Below are 24,552 nucleotides of genomic sequence, written 5' to 3'. Positions count from 1 at the left end.
AAGGGTGGAAGAAAAGAAAAGAAGAAATGAAAGAAAAAAAAGGAAAGGTGAGAAACAACATCCCCCACTCTTTCGCAGGAGTGCCAAGATGAACGAGAGAAAGAGAGAGAGAAAAAGGAATCTCAAAACAAGAAAACTCCCTTTTTCTCCCTGAACAGTAGCTCCAAAGAACGCAGGGAGAAAAGAGGGAGATCCAAAAGAGAGGAAAACGCCACCCAGCGCGCAGTCTCCCAGATCCCAGTGGCGAACATATAAGCACGTGCACTCGCAGCATCCCCTTTCACCCGTTCAGACGTCATCGAACCGACCGGTAGTGCTTCTCACTTCTCCCCTAAGAACTAGCGACATTCATAGAACAGCCACATCCTGCGATGCCCCCGAGTAGTACCCGCCACCTGGGGCCAAGGGGTGAAGGACACTGGCCTTGAAACTTGATTCGGGCCATGGTTTGCAACACACATTTGTTTTGCATTGATGGTTCATCATATGATAGACTAATATTGTCTGATTAGAATAAACCAGGTGGTTGGTTTGATTGTTGTCATTTGAGTAGATAGACAAATAAAAGTTAGTTGTAAACTATTTAACGGATGAAAAATTAAAATATTTATTAACCGTACAGTGAAGCTTTTCGGTAATAGACATACATAGTTAACAGGTGTAGATTATCGGAAATAAAAATAAAAAATTGACTGATATTACTTCCGTGTCTAATGCTCAAAGGTAAGACTTTATTCGTTTCGAGGATTGGACAAACTATTGTGAATGGAAATTTTTGAGGCAACTTGATATGATTTAGAATTTATCGTAGAAGCAACTCGAAAATGGCACTGGAAATACGAATTTATCAACAAGGACTTTTTCTCATACTCTTTTTTGGATTTGTCAGAAATGGTAAGTCAAAATACACATTTTTAATTGCTCTTTAATTTTATGTAATTATATCATTTTATAAAAAAATAACCAATTTCATTACAAAGCTAAAAATTGGTGCACCGATAATTTTTTAATAAAAATTAAATACTGAAATTTAATAAATTATAAAAATTACTAACTCCGAAATAATTGGTGTTTTTTTTTATTTCCCATGAATAAATGAAAAATTATTAGAACTACATTAATTTTTAAAGACTGTTCATAAAGACATTTCTAGATAACTAAAGATTCTGATAAAAGTTTTGATTAAAATAAATTATCAATTAGTATTTTTATTCTTTTTTCAAACATAGAAACTTATTTAAGATGAAATATATTACTGTGACTAAATCTGTAGCCGTCAGGTATTGAATATTTCTGTATATATATATATATATAAAGTTAAAAATATCCAAAAAAATATGAATATACATTATATATTTTAATATGTATATTTAATAAATGTATATATATATATATATATATATATATTATGATTTTATGTCACATTTTTTATGCTAAATATTTTTTTAATTCATTGCTGATGAGTATGAGTAACGGCAACGAAGTATTCCATTTCACTTATAAAATACTTTTAATTTTGCTCAAAAGAAATAGTTAACAAAAATCAACATATTTTTTACATTTATCATTAAACTACCAACCTTTAAAATGAGATTAAAAGGTTTCAAACTGAACCTGAATAATAATTTGCTGTTTGTGAATCATAGTGATCGTGTATTGCATTTAATATTATTATTTTAAATTACATTCTTTTCCCACAATACTTCTCAACCTCTGTGTAGGCCAAGTCGTTTAAAAAAAATTCCATTTCGTATACTCATTTACACGATGTGAAGTGCAATTTACTAAATAAAGTCAATAAGTTAGGAAAATTTTTACATGTAAGATTAAATTTAATATGAGATGAGATTTCCAGTTAAATGAAACATCTATAAAATATTACTGCAGATTTGAAATTTTTCTTTTCGCGATGATAATAATTTAAATTTTTTATTAATTGCAATAACGAATATTAAAATATATTAAATAATAGAATATTTTATAATTAATATTTAGATATGTAGATACTTGAAAACAATTTGCAAATATAACATTTAAAGATTCTTCGGGATCATTTGATTTCAATAGTTATCAAATAATATTTGAAAACTTCTCTTACGTATTAATTCAGCTGGAATTTAAAGCAAGAATTTTACTAAGAACTGCTGCTAAATTTAATGCAAATTCGAAATTCTTCCATTCGAAATATGGAAAATTTAAGTTTTCTATTAACTTTAATAAAAATGCTATTTTTTTAATAGAATATTTTTTTACTGAAATATACATTTGAATACAGTTTTAATTTAATTTAAAGACGTTTCATTACAATCTGAATTCAATATTTATTAAAAAACATTTGAATTCTTTTTTTTACATATAAATAAGGTACAGATAACGTATACCTTAATTATAATATAAAATCATTAAATAATTTTGAACATATATTATAGAATATTAAATAATCTTGAATATATAGAAAAAAATCAATATAATGTCCTATCGTATTTTATAAAGACGCTGAATTTGAAGTTTTCGAAACACAACTGATTTGTATAAATTTTAATAAATTTCATAACTTTATATGATATAATAAAATAATAAATAATAAGATAATAAAGAAATAAAATAAATATCCATTATTGAAATTGCAATTCAAAACTCGATCATAAAGACACCCTATTTTTTCAGAATACTCATCGTTTTGCTTACGTTTTTCCGAAGTTTAAATAAATAAAGGAATTTTAGAATATTCGGTTAAAACATATGAGTTGTAAAATGAAAATATTTAATTCTGCTAAATTGTTTTGTTCTATTATTTGTTTGATAAGAATAATTTTTTTTATAAAAATACCCTTTTAAAATATTTTTTTCAATTAAAATATTAATTATAGATTATGATCTCAAATTTAATTAAGTTATTTCATGCGATTAGAACCATAATGTTGAAATATTTGTCCGTATTAAAATAGGATTGAACTTGATGTCAGAAATGATCAGAAATATTTTTAAATAATGTTTAACGTATTTTAAACTAAACTAAAAAACGATTCAAAATTCAAATTTTTCGACAACATTTTTGCCAGCGGTAATGCTATCATTTTTTTTAGGTATAATAATCCAGCCTCCTTTTAATTTTTCATAATATCATATTTCATCTGTGCGTAATTTTTTTCATGGATATTTTAAGTAACATGATATGTTTAATGGATATTTTTATTTTTAGTACATTATTCTGAAACAAATTTCAAGGCTTTAAAAAAACCAATACCGTAAAATTGGTTGAAATATCAATTTTTATTTTATGGCTTATTTCGTTATCTCCTACTCGCTTTATCAAAATCTCAAGGTCATAACTTTAAAATTTAAAATTATTTTCGTAACGTTTAGCTAGATTTTTAGTAATGGTAACAGATGAAATACATACACATATGAAAAGTTCTTATGCTTTTTTTTCTTCATATTTTTTTCCAATATCACCGTGCTCTAAAATACTAAATTATTTTGCTGGTTTACGATAGAGCTTTCAATTTATTTGTATTAAAAAAAAACAAATTGGATGAAAAAGTTGTGTATGCAATAAGCATTCAATAGTTTATATTTTTATGTACATAATATAAGATGATATAGTGATAAACATACAGAATTTCATGAACATAATAATAGAAATAATAGATTAATTTTAAAATTGGATACACAATATTTTAGTGAATCTACAAATGCCATTTCAAAAAGTTCACATACTTGAATAAGCTGTATGAAATTCAAAAAAGTCGATTTAGAAAAACTGAATTTTAACTATTGAAAAAGATTAAAACATGCTTTTATTCTTTTCAAGGTGATTTCATATGGATTTAAAATTGCAAAATTTTCAAAATATTTGCAATAATTCTTAATAAAACATATATTAGAAATATAATTTGTCTGTAAAAGAAACATCACCTTTATATATATAATTTCATAATCAAATAAAACTACTTCGAATTCAGCAAACTAGTCCATTTGTACAATTTGGAAACTTATTTTACGATATTCATTCGTATATTACATATAGCATAAGTTATATAAGAAAAGATCATATTCTGCTGATATTTGGGTAGAATAATTTATTTCTCTATTCCTAGGCTTCGTCAAGAAAATTGTTTTCAAGAAATTCGTATTACTGTAATTGATGAAAAATGATACTGTGATAGATGAAAAAATAATAAAAACTATTATTATAATGATTTGAATATATCGGCGGATTGGTTGTTAAGAAAATATTAATTACTGAACATTTTCGGAAGAAACATATGGTTAAATTTACAATGAGAAATTCCAATGCAATAATTATTATAAACTTTACTTTATTTTTGGAGCAAAAAATCAAAAATGGCATCTAAAATTCGAAATATAAAATAGAATCCTAGATACCTCATTTCATTGGTCTAAAATTAGAATTAAGACAAGGTATAATTCTTTTTATTAATGATTTCTTTTATAATTCTAAGAATGAAATGTATTAAATAAATAATCCTATATACCAGCGCACATTAGAAAGAGCAATATCTCATTATCATAATTTAATCTAGCAAATATAATGCAGAATTAGAGTTTTATACTGACTTTCTGCGTGTATTTCAATCAAGCAATAATATATGTTATGTATTTTTTAAGAATTATTTTAAATACGCAATTTTAGAAAAACTGCTCAATAAATGGTCCTATATTTTTCAAAATTAAATGCCGAAATTTTTACATTTAACTTTTAAGCTACTGAAACGTCTCACTATCATTACAATATTTTTGTATTAATTTCGAGGATAAGTTTTTAATAAGAACTTTTAAATTTTGTATATTTCTTTCCTTACAAATGTAGAAATGTAGTTTCTTGTTTATAGTTTAAAATAAATTAAGTATTCAAATCAAATCTACAAACTTTTCCAAGTATTTATTCTATTCCTGAATGAATTGATTTCACGAGTATAATATATAGGGGTTATTTATTTTTACAAGTATATATATATATATATATATATTTAAATTTGGATCCACATTCTTTCAGCAATTTTTCAATGCCTGTAAATTTGCTAATTTTATTAAATGCTGATCTTCGTTATTGACGTTAAAGATTAATTGATAAAAAAAACTCAGAAGAGAACTGCAAAATTTCAAAGCATTTTGTATTACGAACGCAAAGTTTTTAATTATGCACATTTTTTTCCGAATCAATTAAGACTTTTAGAAATATTTTCAAGTTATTATTCCAGTTTGCATGAGATCATTATAAATTTAAGAATTCGAAATAATAATGAAGCTTATATTCGCAAATTATACAGATAACGTTTCAGTAAAATGAATAAATTAAATCAAAAATTGTTTTAATTAGATGAAGAGACGTATGAAAAAGCAATAACTTTAAATTATAACTTTTAAATTGTGTAGTAAACCCTAATTTATTTTAGTTTTATTGCATACAGCAAATAAATCAAAACTAATTGTGTATGTCATCGCCTTAATAATTTCGCAAACAAAATACTTTTAAAAACCTTCTCCGACTTCATGTTTATTGTTTCTATATCTTTAACAAACAAATTTGTCATTTGGATTATTATTATTATGCATTAAGAAAGGTAAAGCGAAAATAAACATTTTACAATTTCTTAGATTTCGCAGATGTTCTAATCATAGCTTGTTAAAAAACTTCAATATTAATTGCCAAATATCTGTCACTCGAAAATCATCTGAAAATCCGTCAGTCCAAATCTTAATCTCATGGAAGTAATCTCTAGTTGGCATGTATATTTAGAACTTTAAACTTACCGGGATAGAACAACTATCTGTTGGCACAGTGTCACGTGAAATTCTGCTTATATGCTTCCACGCGTACTTGGGTACAAAAATGGTGTCTGATCTTCTGTCCCTTTCCGATGATGGAACACACCTCCTCAGGACAGGTTGTACCTACACCGGTAATGGCGGTTATGAATAAACCATTGTTCCTGCCTATGCTGTCGTGAAGTTCCGATCATTTACTTTATTCGATTGCCAATGGGTTGGTCGGAGAAGTCACTTTTTCATTACATGTTTTCCTCGTCCTTTAATCATGGATCATAGGTGCAAGATTAGTCCAAAATTGATTTAATTCTGAGTTTTCCCCGAAAATGATGTTTCATTAAAGTATTTCTTTAAGGAAACATATGAATAAATATGTGTTAACCACTTTTATATAAATCATGAAAGACGAAATTTTTCAGCTTGTCGTTTGTAGAGTTAAATATAAAAACAAATTAATTTTTCAATATCTGTTGCGACATACCTTAAGAAATAAAACAGGTTAAAAGTAATGTAATTTTATCATTTTGCAGCGTGTATTCGAAGGATCGATGTGTTCAGTGGAATTTTTAAGGAAACAAAGTATGACAGATTATTAAAACTGTTCAAGAAATAATAAGTTTTTAATTAAATTTCCTGCTCTTTCTCTTCAAGTCTTATGCAAGTTCTGAAGCCAAATAATTTGATTAAAAACTTCGATTGTCTGTTAGTGTTTCATTCGATGAATTAACTGATAATATTTGAATTTTTAGCACAAAAGTTTTATCTTTAGGAGGTACAATAAAATAAATAAAAGTTCATTTATTTTTCAACGAAAAAATGACTAAGCTACCTGATATTATATTTCCGACAAAGAAATGAAAGATTATTAAGTTTGGTGTTCTCAGTAATATTCAAATTCTCTTTTTTCTCCTTTTTTCGGTTACTAATTTATTTTATTGGCATATGAGAAATAAATGATTGTGAAAATGTTTCCTTTTTTTTTTTCTAAAACCTAAATGGAAATACATAAATTAGAGATGAACTAACGATTAAATCCGTCAGGAACGTGAAAAAAAAACATTTGGTTAAAAATAATTGATTATAAATTTTATATTAAATAATTTTCTCAACTTCCATTAATTTAAGCTCATAGGTAGAATTTAATGAGTAGAAGTAGAATTTTCCAGTTAATTGCGTAAAATGTAGTCATATTTCAAGTTTGATAAGAAAAAATCATTACATTTCGGATTTCGACGTTAATTCGTTTAGATAGAGGTTAGTAAATTTCGTAAAAAAAGAAGTTAATAAATTTCATTTTTGTTCTTCTTATTACAAAATATACAGCATTTAAATTTCTACTTCTTAAAAATTGAAGATCAAGTATTCAAGTTATGCAAAATTTTTCAGCAATTTTGCCAATATTGGAATTCGCCAAATGTTTTGCTGTGGAAAACTAAAATATTTATCTTTCTCTTAAATCATATCATTACGAATAATAGACAAAATTTTAACTATGCAATATGTCATATATATGTTATTTTTTAAAAAGTAGACAAAAAACAAAATTTAAAAATCCAATTTATATTTTGGATAAATGTGTTTTGCTTAGTGATTAAAAATACGTAAATATAGGTAGGCATTTATAGATAGGCATAGGATATTTATTTAATCAAATGTATTTATTTTATAAACTTATAATAGAATGTACTTATAATAGGAAAAAAAATTCTTCGACATTACATAAGTATTTTGACAACAAAAAAAATATATTTCGGATCAGGCGGTTAAAAAGTATAATTTCTAAGGCATATATATTTCACATAAACGTTTAAGAAACTCTGAAATACTTAAAGACTAATAATTTTACAAAAACAAATTTATATATTTATAAATAGTCTTAAACTGACTAGAAATATAAAAGCAAAAGCCATTAACTCTTATGTATCGTATGGATTTAAATTAGGCATCCTTTTTTTTCCATCGCACCTGATATTAAAAAGTATTAAAAAACAAATTTATAATTCACTCGCTGAATTAAGTAGGAATTTATTTTATATATTTATGTTACAAGGAAACGTTTGACAGTTTTTCCGAGAGTCGGTACTTTTTTAAGAAAAAGTGAATAATTCTTAAAATGTTTTTCTGGGTTTGAATCCCAAATGAAAACAGCACTTTTCTGTTGTCATCTGGAATAGAATATACAGAAAAGTGGCATATTTTTACCTTTTCTTTAATAATATATCATTCAATTATAAGAAAATGAAAAAAAATCTAGTTTTTAGAATATTTTAATAAATGTTTCAAGACAAATGCGCTCATTTTGTTCAGATAACCTTTAAGATATGTAAAGTAAAATCCCATGTTCATCGACGACATTTATCAGCACAATTCGGGAATGATTCGTAATTACTAGCTTCATCATGCCAGTAATTATAAAACCCCACTTGTTCTGAATCCTTGGCCACCTTTTCATCTTTAGACAAAATCTAATTATTGCTTTTTCATAAAACTTGCGTAGAAAGACAAAGAAATAAAAAAAAAAAATTCTCTCATGTTTCTTCAAATATTATTTTCTTTATTTTAAATTTATTTTTTTGTGGCCTGAAAATGTTTTTTGATAAACTAAAATTTTTACACCTTTAGATTAGTTAGTGTTTGTTTAATTTTCAGTTTTTGTTTATCATACCTTCGCAAAACTGAATCCAATATATAAGTAAGAAGTTAACAAGAAGATAAAATTACTGAGTTATATTTGTATAAAATAAAAACTTAATTTCGTCAAAGAATTCTTTATTTTTTGTAGTATGAAATATATTTTAAACATTTATTTTCATTTTTTCTCGTTTATATATTTTGTTTATAATTTCATTTCTAAGAAGGGAAATAGAGCTTTAAGAATAAGCTAATCATTTCACTTTGATTTGTTCTGCTATAAATTCGTATCAATCCAAAATCAAGAAAAGAATTATTCAGTAATAATTAACTGCGTTGCCCAATTAAGATTTTGTGACAGAATTAAATATTAAAACGTTTACTCTTAAGGTCTGAAATAATTACAGTTGTTTACAATTTTCGTATCAATTATTAAAAAGCTTTTTCATCTTTTTGCTTTTCTCTTGGGAAAAAGAAATGATCTGCTTTACTTGAGAGAAGTGCAACAACTTATTTCTAAAGCATCCTTTTTATTTCTAAAGCATCTCTATTTATTTTTATCAAATGAAAATATTTTTCTGACGCATGTCAACATTTAAAAAGAAATCAATTACACGAGAATAAGCGGTATTTTTTAAAGTAAATATTTTTAAATCAGTTAATGTCTCTTAAACGTTAATGTTTTGTGATTTTTATATTTTATATCATATACCCAATGAGACATGAATTATGAAATAGATATATTTTTAGCGCTATCCCATCGCACGCTTTTCAAAATCGCTTCGAAAATACAGAATTGTAAAATGGTTAAGGCAAGAACTTATTTGTGAGGTGTGGAAGTTTGAAAAACGCGATGTACAATCATGAGGAAGCGTCTTTCTTTTATAAAGACTATGTAGTATTATTTCATGATTAATTATTAGTATATCTTTAAATCGTGATCTCGATAAAATATCCAATAAAACTTAATAATAGTATATGAAAATAATGAATAAATATGCTTATATATTATATATTTTTCGATCTTAGAATTTTGCATGTAAAAAAATATATGTTATATGTTTGCTATGAATTATAGTTTTTCGGCGGTAATAAGATGTCTACACATCGTATCAAAAAAATATCTGAGATTATTTTACCTTTACTGGTCACACGATTATAATGTGTATTTTGTATTCTTTATTTTCATGAATGAATTTTTGCATTTTCAAATAATCTTATAAAATCCATTAAAATAAAAATAAATAAAGTATTTGCTGACAAAGAAATGCGCTTTTTGTTAAATGTGGATACATATTGGTTATTATATGAAAAGACATCGGCAACAAAATAAAAATTATGAATAAGGATTTACACAATCTCAAGGATAGTATTTTCAGAATTTATTATAATTATCCGCATATATATTTGATTGCAACATCAAATATAAATATCATTTCATTTCCATAAATGCCTTTTTTCTCAAAATATGAGTGATAATTAGCTTCAGTTTTAATTTTTTATTTGAGGTGATACTTAATTTCAACGAAATTAATATATTTAATATTTATATTAAAAATTATATGTTTTACAGAATTTAAATGAAGAAAATTATAATTTTGATGTGAGCAGACTTAACATCTAAGTTTGGATTTTTTCAATCAATGTTGAGAAAAAAAATATGTAGCAAGAGTTTTCTTACTAACTAATCATCTTTCTAAGGGTTTCAACTTGTGGTATGATTGAGAGAAATTTATTTATTTCTGTCTTCGATGTTAAAAAATTTCAGTTATTGCCTTCTTCAAAATTATGGAAAATAATTTATAATCAATTGGTCTTGTGAGCACTTCAACACTTTTGAAAGTATCAAGTTCTTCCGTATGTCATTAAAATTAAACAATAATCAATTGGTATTAATTAATCATAATAAATGATAATGAAAGTTTTGAAAAATTAGAATTGATTTTTAACTTTTAGAATTTATTTGCATCTAAATTAAATTTTGTTTTATCAAAATTATGAAAAACGACATTTATTGAAATACTGTTTTTTGGTATACTGAACCCTCAAAGAAAGAAAAAAAATCTCCATGTTACTTAAAATCTAAATTATACCTAATAATTAACTATTCCAAGATTAATACCTAAGATAAGATTGCGTCAGTCCAGACGTAAAGGGAATTTTTCAGAAGATGAAATGCAGTATAAGAATATTGTATTTCTATAATACATTTATTTCTATAATGTCTTTTGGCCACACTCAATACTCAAAGAAAAAAAAATATATATTCTACCTAAAAATTAAATTATATTTAATAATCATTTGTACCTAAGATTATTATCTAAGATAAGATTGAGACAATTCAGAAATAAAGGGACTTTTTCAGAAAATCAAATGCAGTATCAGAATATTGTATTTCTATAATACATTTATTTCTATAATGTCTTTTGGCCACACTCAAAACTCAAAGAAAAAAAAATATATTTGCTACTTAAAAATTAAATTATATTTAATAATCATTTGTACCTAAGATTATTATCTAAGATAAGATTGAGACAATTCAGAAATAAAGGGACTTTTTCAGAAAATCAAATGCAGTATAAGAATATTGTATTTCTATAAATACATTTATTTCTATAATGTCTTTTGGCCACACTCAATACTCAAAGAAAAAAATATATTTGCTACTTAAAAATTAAATTATATTTAATAATCATTTGTACCTAAGATTATTATCTAAGATAAGATTGAGACAATTCAGAAATAAAGGGACTTTTTCAGAAAATCAAATGCGGTATCAGAATATTGTATTTCTATAATACATTTATTTCTATAATGTCTTTTGGCCACACTCAAAACTCAAAGAAAAAAAAATATATTTGCTACTTAAAAATTAAATTATATTTAATAATCATTTGTACCTAAGATTATTATCTAAGATAAGATTGAGACAATTCAGAAATAAAGGGACTTTTTCAGAAAATCAAATGCAGTATAAGAATATTGTATTTCTATAAATACATTTATTTCTATAATGTCTTTTGGCCACACTCAATACTCAAAGAAAAAAATATATTTGCTACTTAAAAATTAAATTATATTTAATAATCATTTGTACCTAAGATTATTATCTAAGATAAGATTGAGACAATTCAGAAATAAAGGGACTTTTTCAAAAAATCAAATGCAGTATCAGAATATTGTATTTCTAGGAAGTATTACTAATATGGAAGATGATATTTTATAGCTAAGAATTTATATATGGAACATAATTATTATCAACATTTATTACTTCTATTCTATAATACTAACAATGGTCTTTTCTGATAATTGCTTTGCTCTATAAATAAATGGAAATTTATGTTTATTATGAGAGAAAGAAAATATTCATGGTTTCTCATAACATCATGATAAAACCATAAAAAAAAACTATTTTGCAGGCTTGTTGAAAGAATAGATGATAGTATGTTTTGTGTACTGCTGGTTATCTATGTTTCATGGACAGTTCATTAAAGTGAAGTTTGATTTAAATTAATAAAATCAAGGGTTACAAAAAAAATATTTATTTTTAAAAATCAGAAATATAGTATTGATCAAAATTTTACTTCGATCTAGATTATATAATCTTCTTAAAAATCTCCTAGAAGCGATACTTTTTACCAATCTAATACATTAACAAACATATGAGATTTAAATCTAACAAAAGTGAAGAAAGTCCTTCGAAAAAAATCGAGAACCACAGCGTTAGCCTTATTTAAATTAATTGAAAGCCAAGAGCAATTTGTTTCGCTCTTAATTGCATTCTCTTTTTATGCAAATCGCTTGACAAAAAAAAACTGTTTATTCCTAACTTGTTTCGATCCATGTATGTAGTCGCAAAGGAGAATTTTCTACAGAACCTAGATTCCATTTATTTTGTCTTTAAGTTTATAGCTGGAGTGCAGGTGGTTATTAACACTTTGTCAAAGCCCAGGATTTTGTAATTATATTCGGTATTCATGATTAAATATGTAAATGAGATTCGGAAAATATTCCGCTTTCATAAATGCGATTTCTAAAAGCTTAAAATGCCCGCAAAAGCTCGCATAAATTATGGCAAATAAACCATATCATCATTTTGTTATAAAATGGAAATAATCTTTTTTTAGGCTTAAGAAATCATAATGCATTTACTGCAATGACTGTCATGCTTCTGATATTTCAGCTATGATATGTAAATGAAAATTAGGAATTTCTATTGATCGTTAATTTCCTTATAGAATATTCTTATTTATTTAAAATACTTTGATTCAAATGGAAATATTATTAGTTTGAAGAGGAAATTCATGTTCAAATAAGTGGACAAAATAATTGTTATTTGTTTTTAAACTAGTATGAATTCAATACTTAGAATAATGCATTTTTCGGCAAAATCCTTTTTCAAATTGGAAAAATTTAATTGTATATACTAAAATAAGCTGAAAGGACAAGCGATGAATATAGGATTTATTTTTACAGAGATGAACTTAAAAAAGTTTTCGAGTCACTTGCTTGTTAAGTCTATAGCGATATATTATAGAATTGAAAAAACAATCCTTTTCTTAATTATTTTGCTTTGATTGTGTAAGATCAATCCTTTGTATTGAAACATTAATAAATCATTCAAATATGCAGAAACCTTTTTAAATTCTATGTAAACAAATCATATAATTTGATGGCATTTCAATTTTAAATCGTCATTAGCTCTATAAACTCAAAACTCATAAATATAATGTAGCTGTCCTTGTTATAACAGTTTATGTTTGTAGTTTAACATGAAAATGTTAATGAGATACGAAAATTTCCATAACAGAAACGTTAGCGTGATTCTATTATGTAACCAGCATTGTGTTGACAGTGCATCAATTGATAACCGTAATTGAGCACTGAAATTGTATATGACCTTATACTGTGCACATTGTTAATCTGCGTGCATATATATATTATAAGTAGACTTTTGACTGCTTAAAAAATTGATATTTTGAAGATATCTTATACAGAATTACTAAAAGTGATTATTACTATAACTTGATATGAAGTTCAATGTAAAGGATCCATATGTCATAAAGATTTCATAAAATCAAGAACGGCTGAATTACCTTCCATTACCTTACCTTGGCTTCTCTATTATTTCAATTTATTTTATAATACATTTTTTATCTCAGTTTTCAGGGAATAAAAATTTCCTTCTTTTTATTTTGCGAAAATTTTTTGAGGCGTATATATATTTAGTTTGAGCGAAATTGAAGTTTCCATATTAATCACGGATGCAAAAGGGAAAATTTATTCAGTTGTAATTAAAAATACTTTTACAAAGAAAATATATTAGAAGTCAGCATTGTTATTACATTTATATAAAGCATCTTTATAAAAATTATAGTTCATAAATTTTCTATTCTGGAGAAGTAAATTATTCCTTTTCAATTTCGTACTAATAAAAGTTGATTTGTCAATTTAATATATTTCTGTTCATCCTAAACAGTCATCCATTTTTATCAAATAGACTTTAACCCTTCCTAGAAACATGGGGAGTATGCTTATCGCCAAATTCATCAATTTTTAAATGAAGTTATGTATATTGGCATAAGTTCCGACAAAATTTATCAATAAGACAGAAATTTCGATACTCCAGTTCCCTATATCACGCAAAATGGTATGCCTTTATTTATTGCTAATTTATTAATTAATCAAATTAATTAATAAATTAAATTAAATGAATCTAATAAATTAAATGAATAACTTTTCTTTAGCCAAAATATACCATTACATATAATATACTATTGGCTAAAAAAAATGCCTTTCAAAAGATTAATTATGCATAATTAGAATTTATCATCACTAAATCTAAAATCTAATAATCTAAAGTGCTTTTAGATTTCAGAAATATGAATGAAGATGCAATGACGTAAATAGCATAAAAACCAATTTAAAATATTGAAATAAACATGCTGCATTTTATCTTTGGTGAATCTTGATATCTATTGTCTTTGGTGAATTTGATGTCTTTGGTGAAATCTAAAACAATGAATTCATTTCTGGAATTTAGAGCAGCTTTCAAATGGTTGGATTAAATTTATCGTAAAAGTCTATTTATGGAGTGAAAATCGAAATATGACCTACGAATGCTTAGATATCAAGCTCTTCAGTCCCCATTCAGCTTTTAATGTTTAAAACATAACTACATAACTTAACATGTTAACATGTTATGTAGAATGTTAAAACATTCTACATAACTTGTAGCCTCACCATGTTCAGCTTTCGTAAAAGTAAACAGTCCAATGTCTTCTTGAACATAAACTCGTTGATGAATTTAAAATATTAGTTACCAATACTTATTTTTTTTATTTTATTCTCCAGAAATTCTCAATCTTCATCATAAATCAATCATCGTAGAAGATGAAAAGAAAATAAGAAAATATGGAATTTTCATTTTCTAAAACTTGATTAATTTTCTTCGGTAGCATCGTCTGATGCATGCAATAGCAACCTTACATATTAAAAAAAATATTTTAATTATTAAATATTATTATTATAAATTACATATTTATAAAAACTAATTATTATTATTTTTTGTGATAGCTTCAAGCTCGTCCTATAATCATAGTACAGAGATAAAACGGACAACATCAACAATATAACCTATCAAATTTATGGAATTATTGAAATTTTATGAAATCTTCTTAACATTATATTAAAACAATGTAATAACTATATCATGTGTTAATTAAATTAAAACATTAAAAACATCAGAAGTTTTTTAAAAAAATTAATAAGTAATTTATTACTTACTAATTTAAATCTTATATATTTTATTCATGACGTTATTATAAAAAATACACTAATGTTATCAAGAAAGCGTTGCAAGATTTAAATTTCGAAAATAATCATTCAAAATCACTATATAACTAATGCATTATTCATTGCTTACTATTAAATTACATAAATTTCCCATTATATTTTTTAACATATTTATGTGTATAGTATTACATTGACATCATTGATTCATTCATTGCTAGTTTCTACTAAATATATCTTGGTTTTCCAAACATATTTTGAAACTTAATCAGTAATGAAATATTTTACATTCATTTCAGTTCCTTAGGTGAACGTGTTCATACAGTAATCAAAATGAAATCAAATATTTTCGCATGGCAGAGACTAAACAAAAGACAAATTGATTTATTGAAAAATATCCATTGCTAATCATTTATGAATAAATTTTGAAGTAATTACCATCTTGTACTGATTAAACAAATTTTTCCATAGCTAAATATCTACATATCTATTTTTCATACCTAATATCTGTTTTGCAACCGAGAATTTCTGAATAATAAATATGGAATGATTTCTTTGAAGATATTTATCAACGATACTTCTTTTTTCTTAAAAGTAAAATTCTAAAAGTAACAGTGGTATTTCTTTTTATTTCTGTACCGCATTTTAAAAGAGATTAAAATCTTTCAGAAACAATCGTCAGAATAAGTGATGATCCTGTATATTATCCTATAAAGTGATTGCAAATGTCCAAGATTAAATTCAGGTTCCTTATCCATTTCGTTTTGTTTTTATCATCTTAACTTTTCCAGGATCTTAAGAAGGGATAAAAATTTAGCTTAGTTTAATTTTACATCACTTCCTACCGGGCAAATACTTAAGAATAAATTAGCGATTTCCGAAAATGAACCTTTTTTTATGAAATATTTCTTTATTTCATCTTGATATTTTATGAAATAAAATACGAATTTATCTAAAAATGCATGCTTGTGATAATTATGCAAAATGAAGAATTTATCACAAATCTTGAATGTAATATATTATTATTTGCAGTTTTCTAGAATTGCAAAATAAAAATTTCAACCAGTGGAGATGTTTCACCCAGTATCTTCTCCTTAAAAAAAAGTGTAAATAAATATATTATTTGTAAACTTGTCTCATCATATTCCTTAAATTTTCTTGTGGATTTTAAAATAAATTATGAAACGTAAATCAATTAAAAGTTATCATTTTCGGTTATAATTAAAATAAGTCTGAATTTAGCTAACCGTTTTAAAAATTCGCATAATTTGTACGAAATATAAAGTTGAATAAATTTTATAACAAATATTTTTTGAGAAGTGAAAAGCCTAGATTTATAAATTCAGTACTATTATCTGTTTTCAATCTTCAGAGAAAAGTATATGCTTTCATAAATTAAGACCATTCTCTAACGTTATATTTAATTCGTAACCTATCTATAAAAGTGTTTTTTTAACTAAAATAAAACGCAGAACTTGAAGAAATCATAAAAATTCATCTCTAAAAACCAGAAAGTTGTGAATTTTGTTTTGAATTTTAGCGAAATCATATAGAGAATTTCATCTTATCTAACTATTTTATCAACGTTTTTCGGCAATATTACCAGCAGACGTCGAAACGTGATACGTTGGAAACAACTGACCAGTTCGCCACACGCTTACCGCATAAACAGGTATGTCTTTTGAGTTTTACGAGCATATTGCTTTTTTTCATTTCCTTTTTTGACTACCATTCGCTTTAGTTCCTTGATTTCTTTGATAGAATTTTAAAAAGGAAGTAGTATAATTTATCTTTACTGGTCAATTCTGTCTGAAGGAAAGGCTACATATATTTTATGCCTTTCGCATCGATTTCAGTACCTGAAAAAAAATCGCTGTTTTTTAACTGAAATATTTTATTTTTTGTCTGTCCATTTGGTATTGATATGTGAATTATATCGCAACTTTCCAAGAATTGCAGCTGATGTATAGTGTTGCTGCTTTAGTAGCACATATATGTTATTCAATATTCCATGATATTAAATAATATTCGAAATATGGTATAATATTGCTGAATATTGAATAATGCAATACCGTACAGTTTTGTTCAAATACTATACAAGTAGGATGCCATATTCCCTTTCCTCTTTTTACAAATATGTTTTTTCCCTCATGTGATTACTCTTTGTACCTCTTACCCTCACGTATTTCTCTTTCCATTCTTTATTGTCATTTATTTTGTTTTTTTTAATTTTATTTTGTTATGTTTTAATGTCTACAGTTCTTGATGATTGTGATTCTTTTGTGTGTGTATATATATATATATATATATATATATACACACACATAAGTTAATTATATATATATATATATATATATATATATATATATATATATATATATATATATATATATATATATATATATATATATATATATATAATTATCTTATAAGGTTTTAATAAAATATAAAAGTGCAGATGTGCAGATTCCTTTATTTCAGACATCCTTATTTATTTTCTTCCCTGAAATACTTAAATATACAGGAAATAAATGATTAATTTTATTAAAATCCATATGATAGTCTTAGTAAACAAATCTTCAAACTTAAAAATGCAAACAAATTTCATATTTTTATCTATTTGATAAGAGCAAAGTTTTATAAATTAAGAAAATAAATATTCGACAAAACACAAAGAAATTATCCTAACTTATTGAAACAACGTGGAAGAAATTAACGCAATTTGAATTGTGTCTTCAAGAACTTCAAAAAATGGTGATTTATCTCTTAGATTTGGTTCTATTAATTTCTCTTCAATGAATCAATGAATTTAAGAATTCTTCCGTGAAGTTAATTTTCATATTGAATTAAAAAATATTCTGGTAAAATAAAATCGAGATTTTATTATATATACCACAGTTAATTTTTTCCATGAATCTAAAGAAAAGAAATATATGTGAATGATAAATATTTTTACATAAATTAAGTACATTTATGAAAACTGTATTATATTAAAATCAGATTTGAAAGTATTTGAAGCTTTTAAGGTATGCAATTAATCATTTTAAAAAAATTGCATATATCCCTTTAATTATTTTATCAATATGAATTATAAACATATTCTTGGATGCATTTTCTAGATTTCTTTCTCAAAAATGAGGTTTTTACATAAAAAGTTTAGCAAATATATTCACCACTTTTGCATAAAATTGCAGTTTCAGGATTCTTTAACGAAATGAAATAACGCTCGAGAAGCTAAACGAACCAAGCTTTACAAATTTACCCTCAAAGCAATGTTGACGTGCATGAAAAGAGAAATTTGTTTTCGTAAATTAAATAGATGCAAAATTAATATCAAGTCCAGTGTCAAACATTCGCTAACGTCGCAACGAATCAGGAGACTTATTTATCGCGCCTTCTTATTTTTATATAAAAAAAGCAACTTTAAGAAGCACGAGAATGTCATATATATTCATCTCTAAAACCAGAAGCTGCTGAAATTTCGAGGATTAGTTTTTCCGTATCATAAAAATCGAACTTTAAAATTCCGGAGTCGTTTTAATGAAGTGCAATTTCAGAGAGTTTTATAGCAGGTTGGCCTCAGGATGAAAGTACCCAGCGGAAAACTTAGTTTCTTAAAAGATATTTCAGCCATATTTTTTTTTCTATGGCTCTGGAGGGACGAGGGGAGGGAAAAAAAACCACGTTCCTTAAATCAACATCAACTATTTTTGTTTATTTTATTTCTCAGTTTTTTTTCTTCCTCTTTACCTGTCTGTGTTACCTTCAGGGGAAGGGGAAAATTCCAATCGGAAAAAAAGTAAAGGAAAAAAAAAAAATTGAAGAGGAAAAAAGATAATAAAATGACAAATCTTATGTCCAAATAAAGTTGCACCTAAACTGTGTCGTATAAATATTTACTTCTGAAGTAGTATTAGGAAATATAGTCGAAATAAAATTATGTCAAGCAGAAGCGTAGCTAGAATTTCACATGGTTATGTAAATAAGGAGAGGTTATATATACATATAACTCGGGCATAAATATATCGTTTTTGGCTCAGAGGCATGATTATGTTACCCAGCTGTAGCAGAGCTGCTACATCGAGACAGAGTCTGGTAATTTTTTTGATAGAACTGCCTGGTAAGAAAAATAAAAAAGTAAAAGAAAGAGTTCGACAGCGGTAATGTAATTTGCATATGATTTACCAAAGCGAAAAGCTTCACAAAAAATCATTTTCTCACTTGTGGATGCGCTGAAATTCAATTTTTAGATTTCAAATTCTGGTAAAACACAAGTAAATGAAGTAACAGAATGTAGAATGAATAACAATGAATACTGGGGAAATACATGAATGCTCGGTAGTAGTTTTTTTGCCATATTTAATTAAATTTCGAATCATTTTTTCCAGAACCAGAGTTTTGAAATTAATGTAGTAAACTTTGAAAGAATGTAGATTCGACAGATCCTAGTTGTTACTTGCAGAATCATTGATTTATTGTTTGTAACTTTTTTAACTCTTTCGAGACTTATTATTCAGTATTTATATAATAAGGTATTTCCATGCTGAATATAATTAAATGTTCTATAATTAATATAAAATGAGTAAACGGGGCACAGAACAAATATTAAAAATTAGTATTATACATGCCCATTTTCTATGACATAGTTAACATTTTTTCTATTAATGATGAATTTTAATTTATATAATATTATTAAATATTTATTTACAATATATTAATATTGCTTTGGGATATGCTATAAAGCAAACTTAGAGCGTATTAAAAAGAATATTTATAAGTTTTTCAATTGTAGAAATCGTCTAAATAATACGCTATCTTATAAAGGAAATAAATGTCTGCATCAGCGAAATTTATTTATTAGAAGCTTAATTTTAAATTATTTTATCATGGCAGAATTACTCAAGGCATGATTTTACATATGTATTGAAAATATTAAAGAAATATACATAATTCTGCGTAGAAATAAATTAATAATACAATTTTAAAAGTGTTAAGCAAAGTCATAATGTAAAAAAAAATAATTTAGCTGGTAATTGATTTAAAAGTATTTGTTAAAACAATACTTAAAATATTGTTTGAAATTTTTTGAGTATTAAACATTATTATTTCATTTCAATAATTAAAATGATTAAATTAAATTTCTATTAAGAGATATACGATTTTAGTTCGGTCTAATTCCATTCTTCTATACTTGATAAAAACAATTATTCCTTATTTGATTTTCTTAATGTGTTTTTCGAAAGATAAGAATCCCTGGCTTTAAATATTTATTAAATTATTTTTACGCTAAAGCAATTATCTCAAATGGTAAACAATGAACAATTATTCAATTTTTCTTCCTTTTTCTATCTTGATTAATTTATTTTCTGTTTTCCAAAGAGAATAAATTTTTTCTGCTTTGAATGCTCTTCATCAGGTTATTATTTTATTTTTCTAATCAAAGTGAGGTCTTTTAAAACGGTAGGCAGTTATAAAGTAATTTGCAAAATTACTGACAATTTTTCGTAAATTCTAGAAATATTATTCGCTATTTTGGGAAATATATATAATTTTCTTTTAATTATTTTTCAGTATATTTCTAAAGAATAATTATGGAAGATATTTTCAAAAATCAAGTTGATTCCTGCAGATCAATTTAATTACAATTCTCAAAAACTAAAGAACAAAGAGTTACAAAATTAAAGCGTAGCTTTTCAATCGCTTGTGTTAAATGAATGTTGATTACAGAATTATGGAACTCATTTATGTTTCTTTTTCTCATTTTTAATATCCTTATGAAAAAAAGAACCAAAGAAAGTGTTGATTGCATCTAAAAGAAATTAAACCTGCCAATGCTGAATGCGTCATGTCTCGCTGTCTATTTTTAGGGTGGGATACAAACAAAAACCTTTATCTTTGTCAGTTCTTTCTAACTCAAGAAAAATACATAAATAAACACAATGTAACTCCTTACAGTTTAAAAATTTTTTGGAGCGAATTTTCTAATACTATTGTAAGAATCATTAATTTATTTTCTTGTGTTGTGGCTTATGGAACTTTACAAGCAGTTATCTGTCAGCGATTTAAGCCAAATGAGAGTCTCTTGTTTTTCCAATAGCGCCAACTAGGGCCAGGAGTGCGACTTATCTACTCACACGTCACAACCCTTTTTACGAGGAGGACTTCATTCATGCATTTCATTCACAGATCGTAATTTAGACCTGAATTAGAGAACGATCACCTCTGAACCTGTACCCCAGCAGTCGCCATGGAAGGCTTTGTGATCAAGAAAGTTTTATACACGCGCCAGCTACCACACATATGGAGAGTCTTCGACCGGCGAGGTTTGATCTCGTAACCCAAGGGTTGCGAATCCAACGTCCTATCAACCAGGCTATACCGGCCCATTTGTTTATTAAATCAAATATAAACGTGAATTTGAATTTTCTTCTTCATATCCATATATAATCCATCCTCAAGAAATGTAAAATAAATCAGTAGCTAGTTTGCTGAAAAGGAATGAGGTTCATTAATTTGAAATTCTTAACCTCTTATCAGTGTGTTGCAAAAAGATATTGCAGACATAATTATTCAATATGCCAAGAAACTTTATATAACTAATGGTAAAATTATAGATAATTTAATTCACCTAAATAAATAAAAAATTAAAAAATAAAAAAAAAACAAAGGAGTAATATTAAGAAATTTGCTTAATCGGCAAATTTGATAACACAGAACTCATATAAGATACTTAGATTGCGCTGTTAAACAACGCTATTATCAATATAACTTGTCGATACTTAGATTGCTATATTATCAATATAAACATATAAATCAATGAATAAAGTTAAATATTTTTTTTTTATTTGTGCGAAACAATTAACTGAACGATATACATATTTAACACGTATCATGTTTTGTTAGATTGTTTTAAAACTGTTTCCAAAGACGACAAATGACTAATCAGACCCTCCCTAAAGCACATGGATAAAACTACCTACCACCATGATTGTGGTTGTGTCCTAAGGGCCATCACCGGTCATGGTACAACCCTTCCAATAGAAGTATGTCCCCTCATCGACGGTAGGTAGTCAACATTCACCTATTTCTGTATTCACCAGAATGCCGAGAACAAACCACTATACGGAAACCTGTCATCCTCGTTTTTGAGGTGCCTCCTCCACCCCCCACCCAGTGAGAGTGTTTCCAAATATAAACGATGTATGTAATTTCCAGCAAAACTAACGAAGAACATCATAAGTACTTTCTCATTATTGCTTAGTGCTCTTCTAGATCTACAAGCAAATGAGTTGATCACACAATTTGAAACAGATTCATTAGTTGTATTCCGATAGCCAATCATCTCAGTTATTATTTCTATCCATCGCAATTTTATACCGGATAGTTATTCGTAGTTTGTAACATTATAAACGAAAATATTCAGTAATATTTATAGTGAAGAAATTTCTCTAAGTGATATACAGTTAGGTAAATTTTACATTCATTATATTAATAGACTCTAAATGAAAGAATTTTCCTCTATTTGATCTTTGAGAAGAGTTTATCTATAATAAATTCAATTTATTAAAATAGCCAAACATTTTCTAAAAATGACAAATTTTTGTTGTCCACATTCTGCGTTATGTAATTTATTTCAAGGTAGAGAATTAACTCTAATTGTTGAAAAAAGTAACATCTCTCTAGACGAATGTCTATTCAGTTTCTTCCTTTCTACTATATGTAAAGTAGGTTCAGAATTTAAGTGCTTAATTTATCCTTTCATTCATAAGTTTTTTTTTATTTATTTTTTACAGTTCTAACTGTGGGTTACTCTAAATGATTCCCGGCTTTGTCCGAAAAGAGAAAGGGCCAGAAATTCAGGGAACTTTGTTCAAAATGTCTCTAAATGGGACGACTTTCATTTCTTCCCTACATCCAACAATTTTAGAATTCAGAAAACTACGTTATAAGGAAGACAAAGGGCTTTAAAAGTGTTCTGTAATTTTTTTCAGCTTTTAATTCACGCAGCTAAAAGAGCTATCATGCCATTGTCCTGAAGCTGAAGAAGTTTCTGAAGGATTCTTCTCTTTAATCACTCCCAATAAAAACCTCTACTAAGTAGGACATGAGTATTCCAGGGGAGTTTTAGCGTGCCTTGATAAGTGTTTCCTTAAAATGAACACTTTAATTCCATGAAATAAGTGCTTTCAACTAAAATTTCTCTTCGGAAAATAAAAAATCAGCCTTTTATGTGCTGTTTAGGGAAAATAAATTAAAAAGGATTGATGGTGGGGAAAAAGGGATATTTTTAGATAGTTGGCAAAAATTACTTTTCATTTTTTTTTGCATCCATTTTTAAATTAAATTTTGCTGTTTCTTAAAAGGTCTGCTAATTGTTGAAGTCTTTTGCGAAATAAAGCTAGAAGAAAAAAATGCATAATACATTTTTAAAAGATATGGCATAACTTTTAATCTTTTGTGACAAAAAAGTAATGTTGGATTTTTTCATTTAGAGCAAAGGCACTTTAAATTGGCATTTAAGATTTTTTGGACTTACTTAGGTTGTACTCTTGAAAAAATTTTACGTTTAGATGTTTCGAGGAAAAATTTTATTGTTTCCAATTTCTTTTAAAAAGCGTTAATTCAATATTTTAACTGTTATGTCATTGAACAATGATGAAGTTTACAAGAACAGCTACTTAAGACCTGTATCATGGTTTCTCCTGTTACCGAAACAAACAAAAACAACTGCATAAATCTTAGATGAATGGTTCCAATTTGCTTTGGAAATTTAATAGAAATTAAGATTTTAGAAGTTTAAAAACACATTAATTATAACATTATTCTATAATTTAAGAAAACCACAATATTTTACGTGTCTTAAGAATGCACAAGTTTACAAACATACATTAATTATATATATTCTATACAAGAAACCTTCATATCCGCTATGAATTGATCCTAATTTCTTCATTTTCGATATAATATTTAAATTTATCTCATATATGAAAATGAAGAGGCGCATGGTAAGTAAGTGGGTTCTCTATTTTCTGTGTGTGGAGATGTCATATGACAACATTAATTACAATTCATTAAAGCATCACATTTCCTGTAGGAAAATATTTCTCCTTTTTTCCTAAACTTTGTACCCATATTAGTAATCCTGGTGGAAGGTCGTAATGTTACAAGTGATGGCCAAATGGCATGGCATATTCCGTATTAACCCTTAACTGGGGAGGTGAAATTTTAGAACTTAACTGGGGAGGTGCGATCTACAAGACCGCATTTCATTTACACTCAAATTAAATTTTCTAATGAATGTATTAGTATGAAAAACTGCCAACATATTTTGCAGAT

General features: G+C 26.2%; 1 protein-coding gene across 2 annotated transcripts in view; it reads left to right on the top strand.

The window, feature by feature from the left end:
- The first annotated feature begins 205 nt into the window (after nucleotides 1–205).
- Nucleotides 206–24,552, top strand: part of LOC129969261 (neurotrimin-like) — a 226,947-nt gene continuing 202,600 nt past the window's right edge. For both annotated transcript variants that reach the window (XM_056083734.1, XM_056083733.1), the window contains exon 1: nucleotides 206–894. In XM_056083734.1, the coding sequence (XP_055939709.1) occupies nucleotides 825–894 (70 nt within the window). In that variant the 5' untranslated portion in view covers nucleotides 206–824. The remainder of the gene's footprint in view (nucleotides 895–24,552) is intronic.

Source organism: Argiope bruennichi, chromosome 5 (genome assembly GCF_947563725.1).
Source record: "Argiope bruennichi chromosome 5, qqArgBrue1.1, whole genome shotgun sequence".
In the NCBI taxonomy this organism is placed as follows: Eukaryota; Metazoa; Arthropoda; class Arachnida; order Araneae; family Araneidae; genus Argiope; species Argiope bruennichi.
This window is presented reverse-complemented; position numbering and strand designations above follow the sequence as displayed.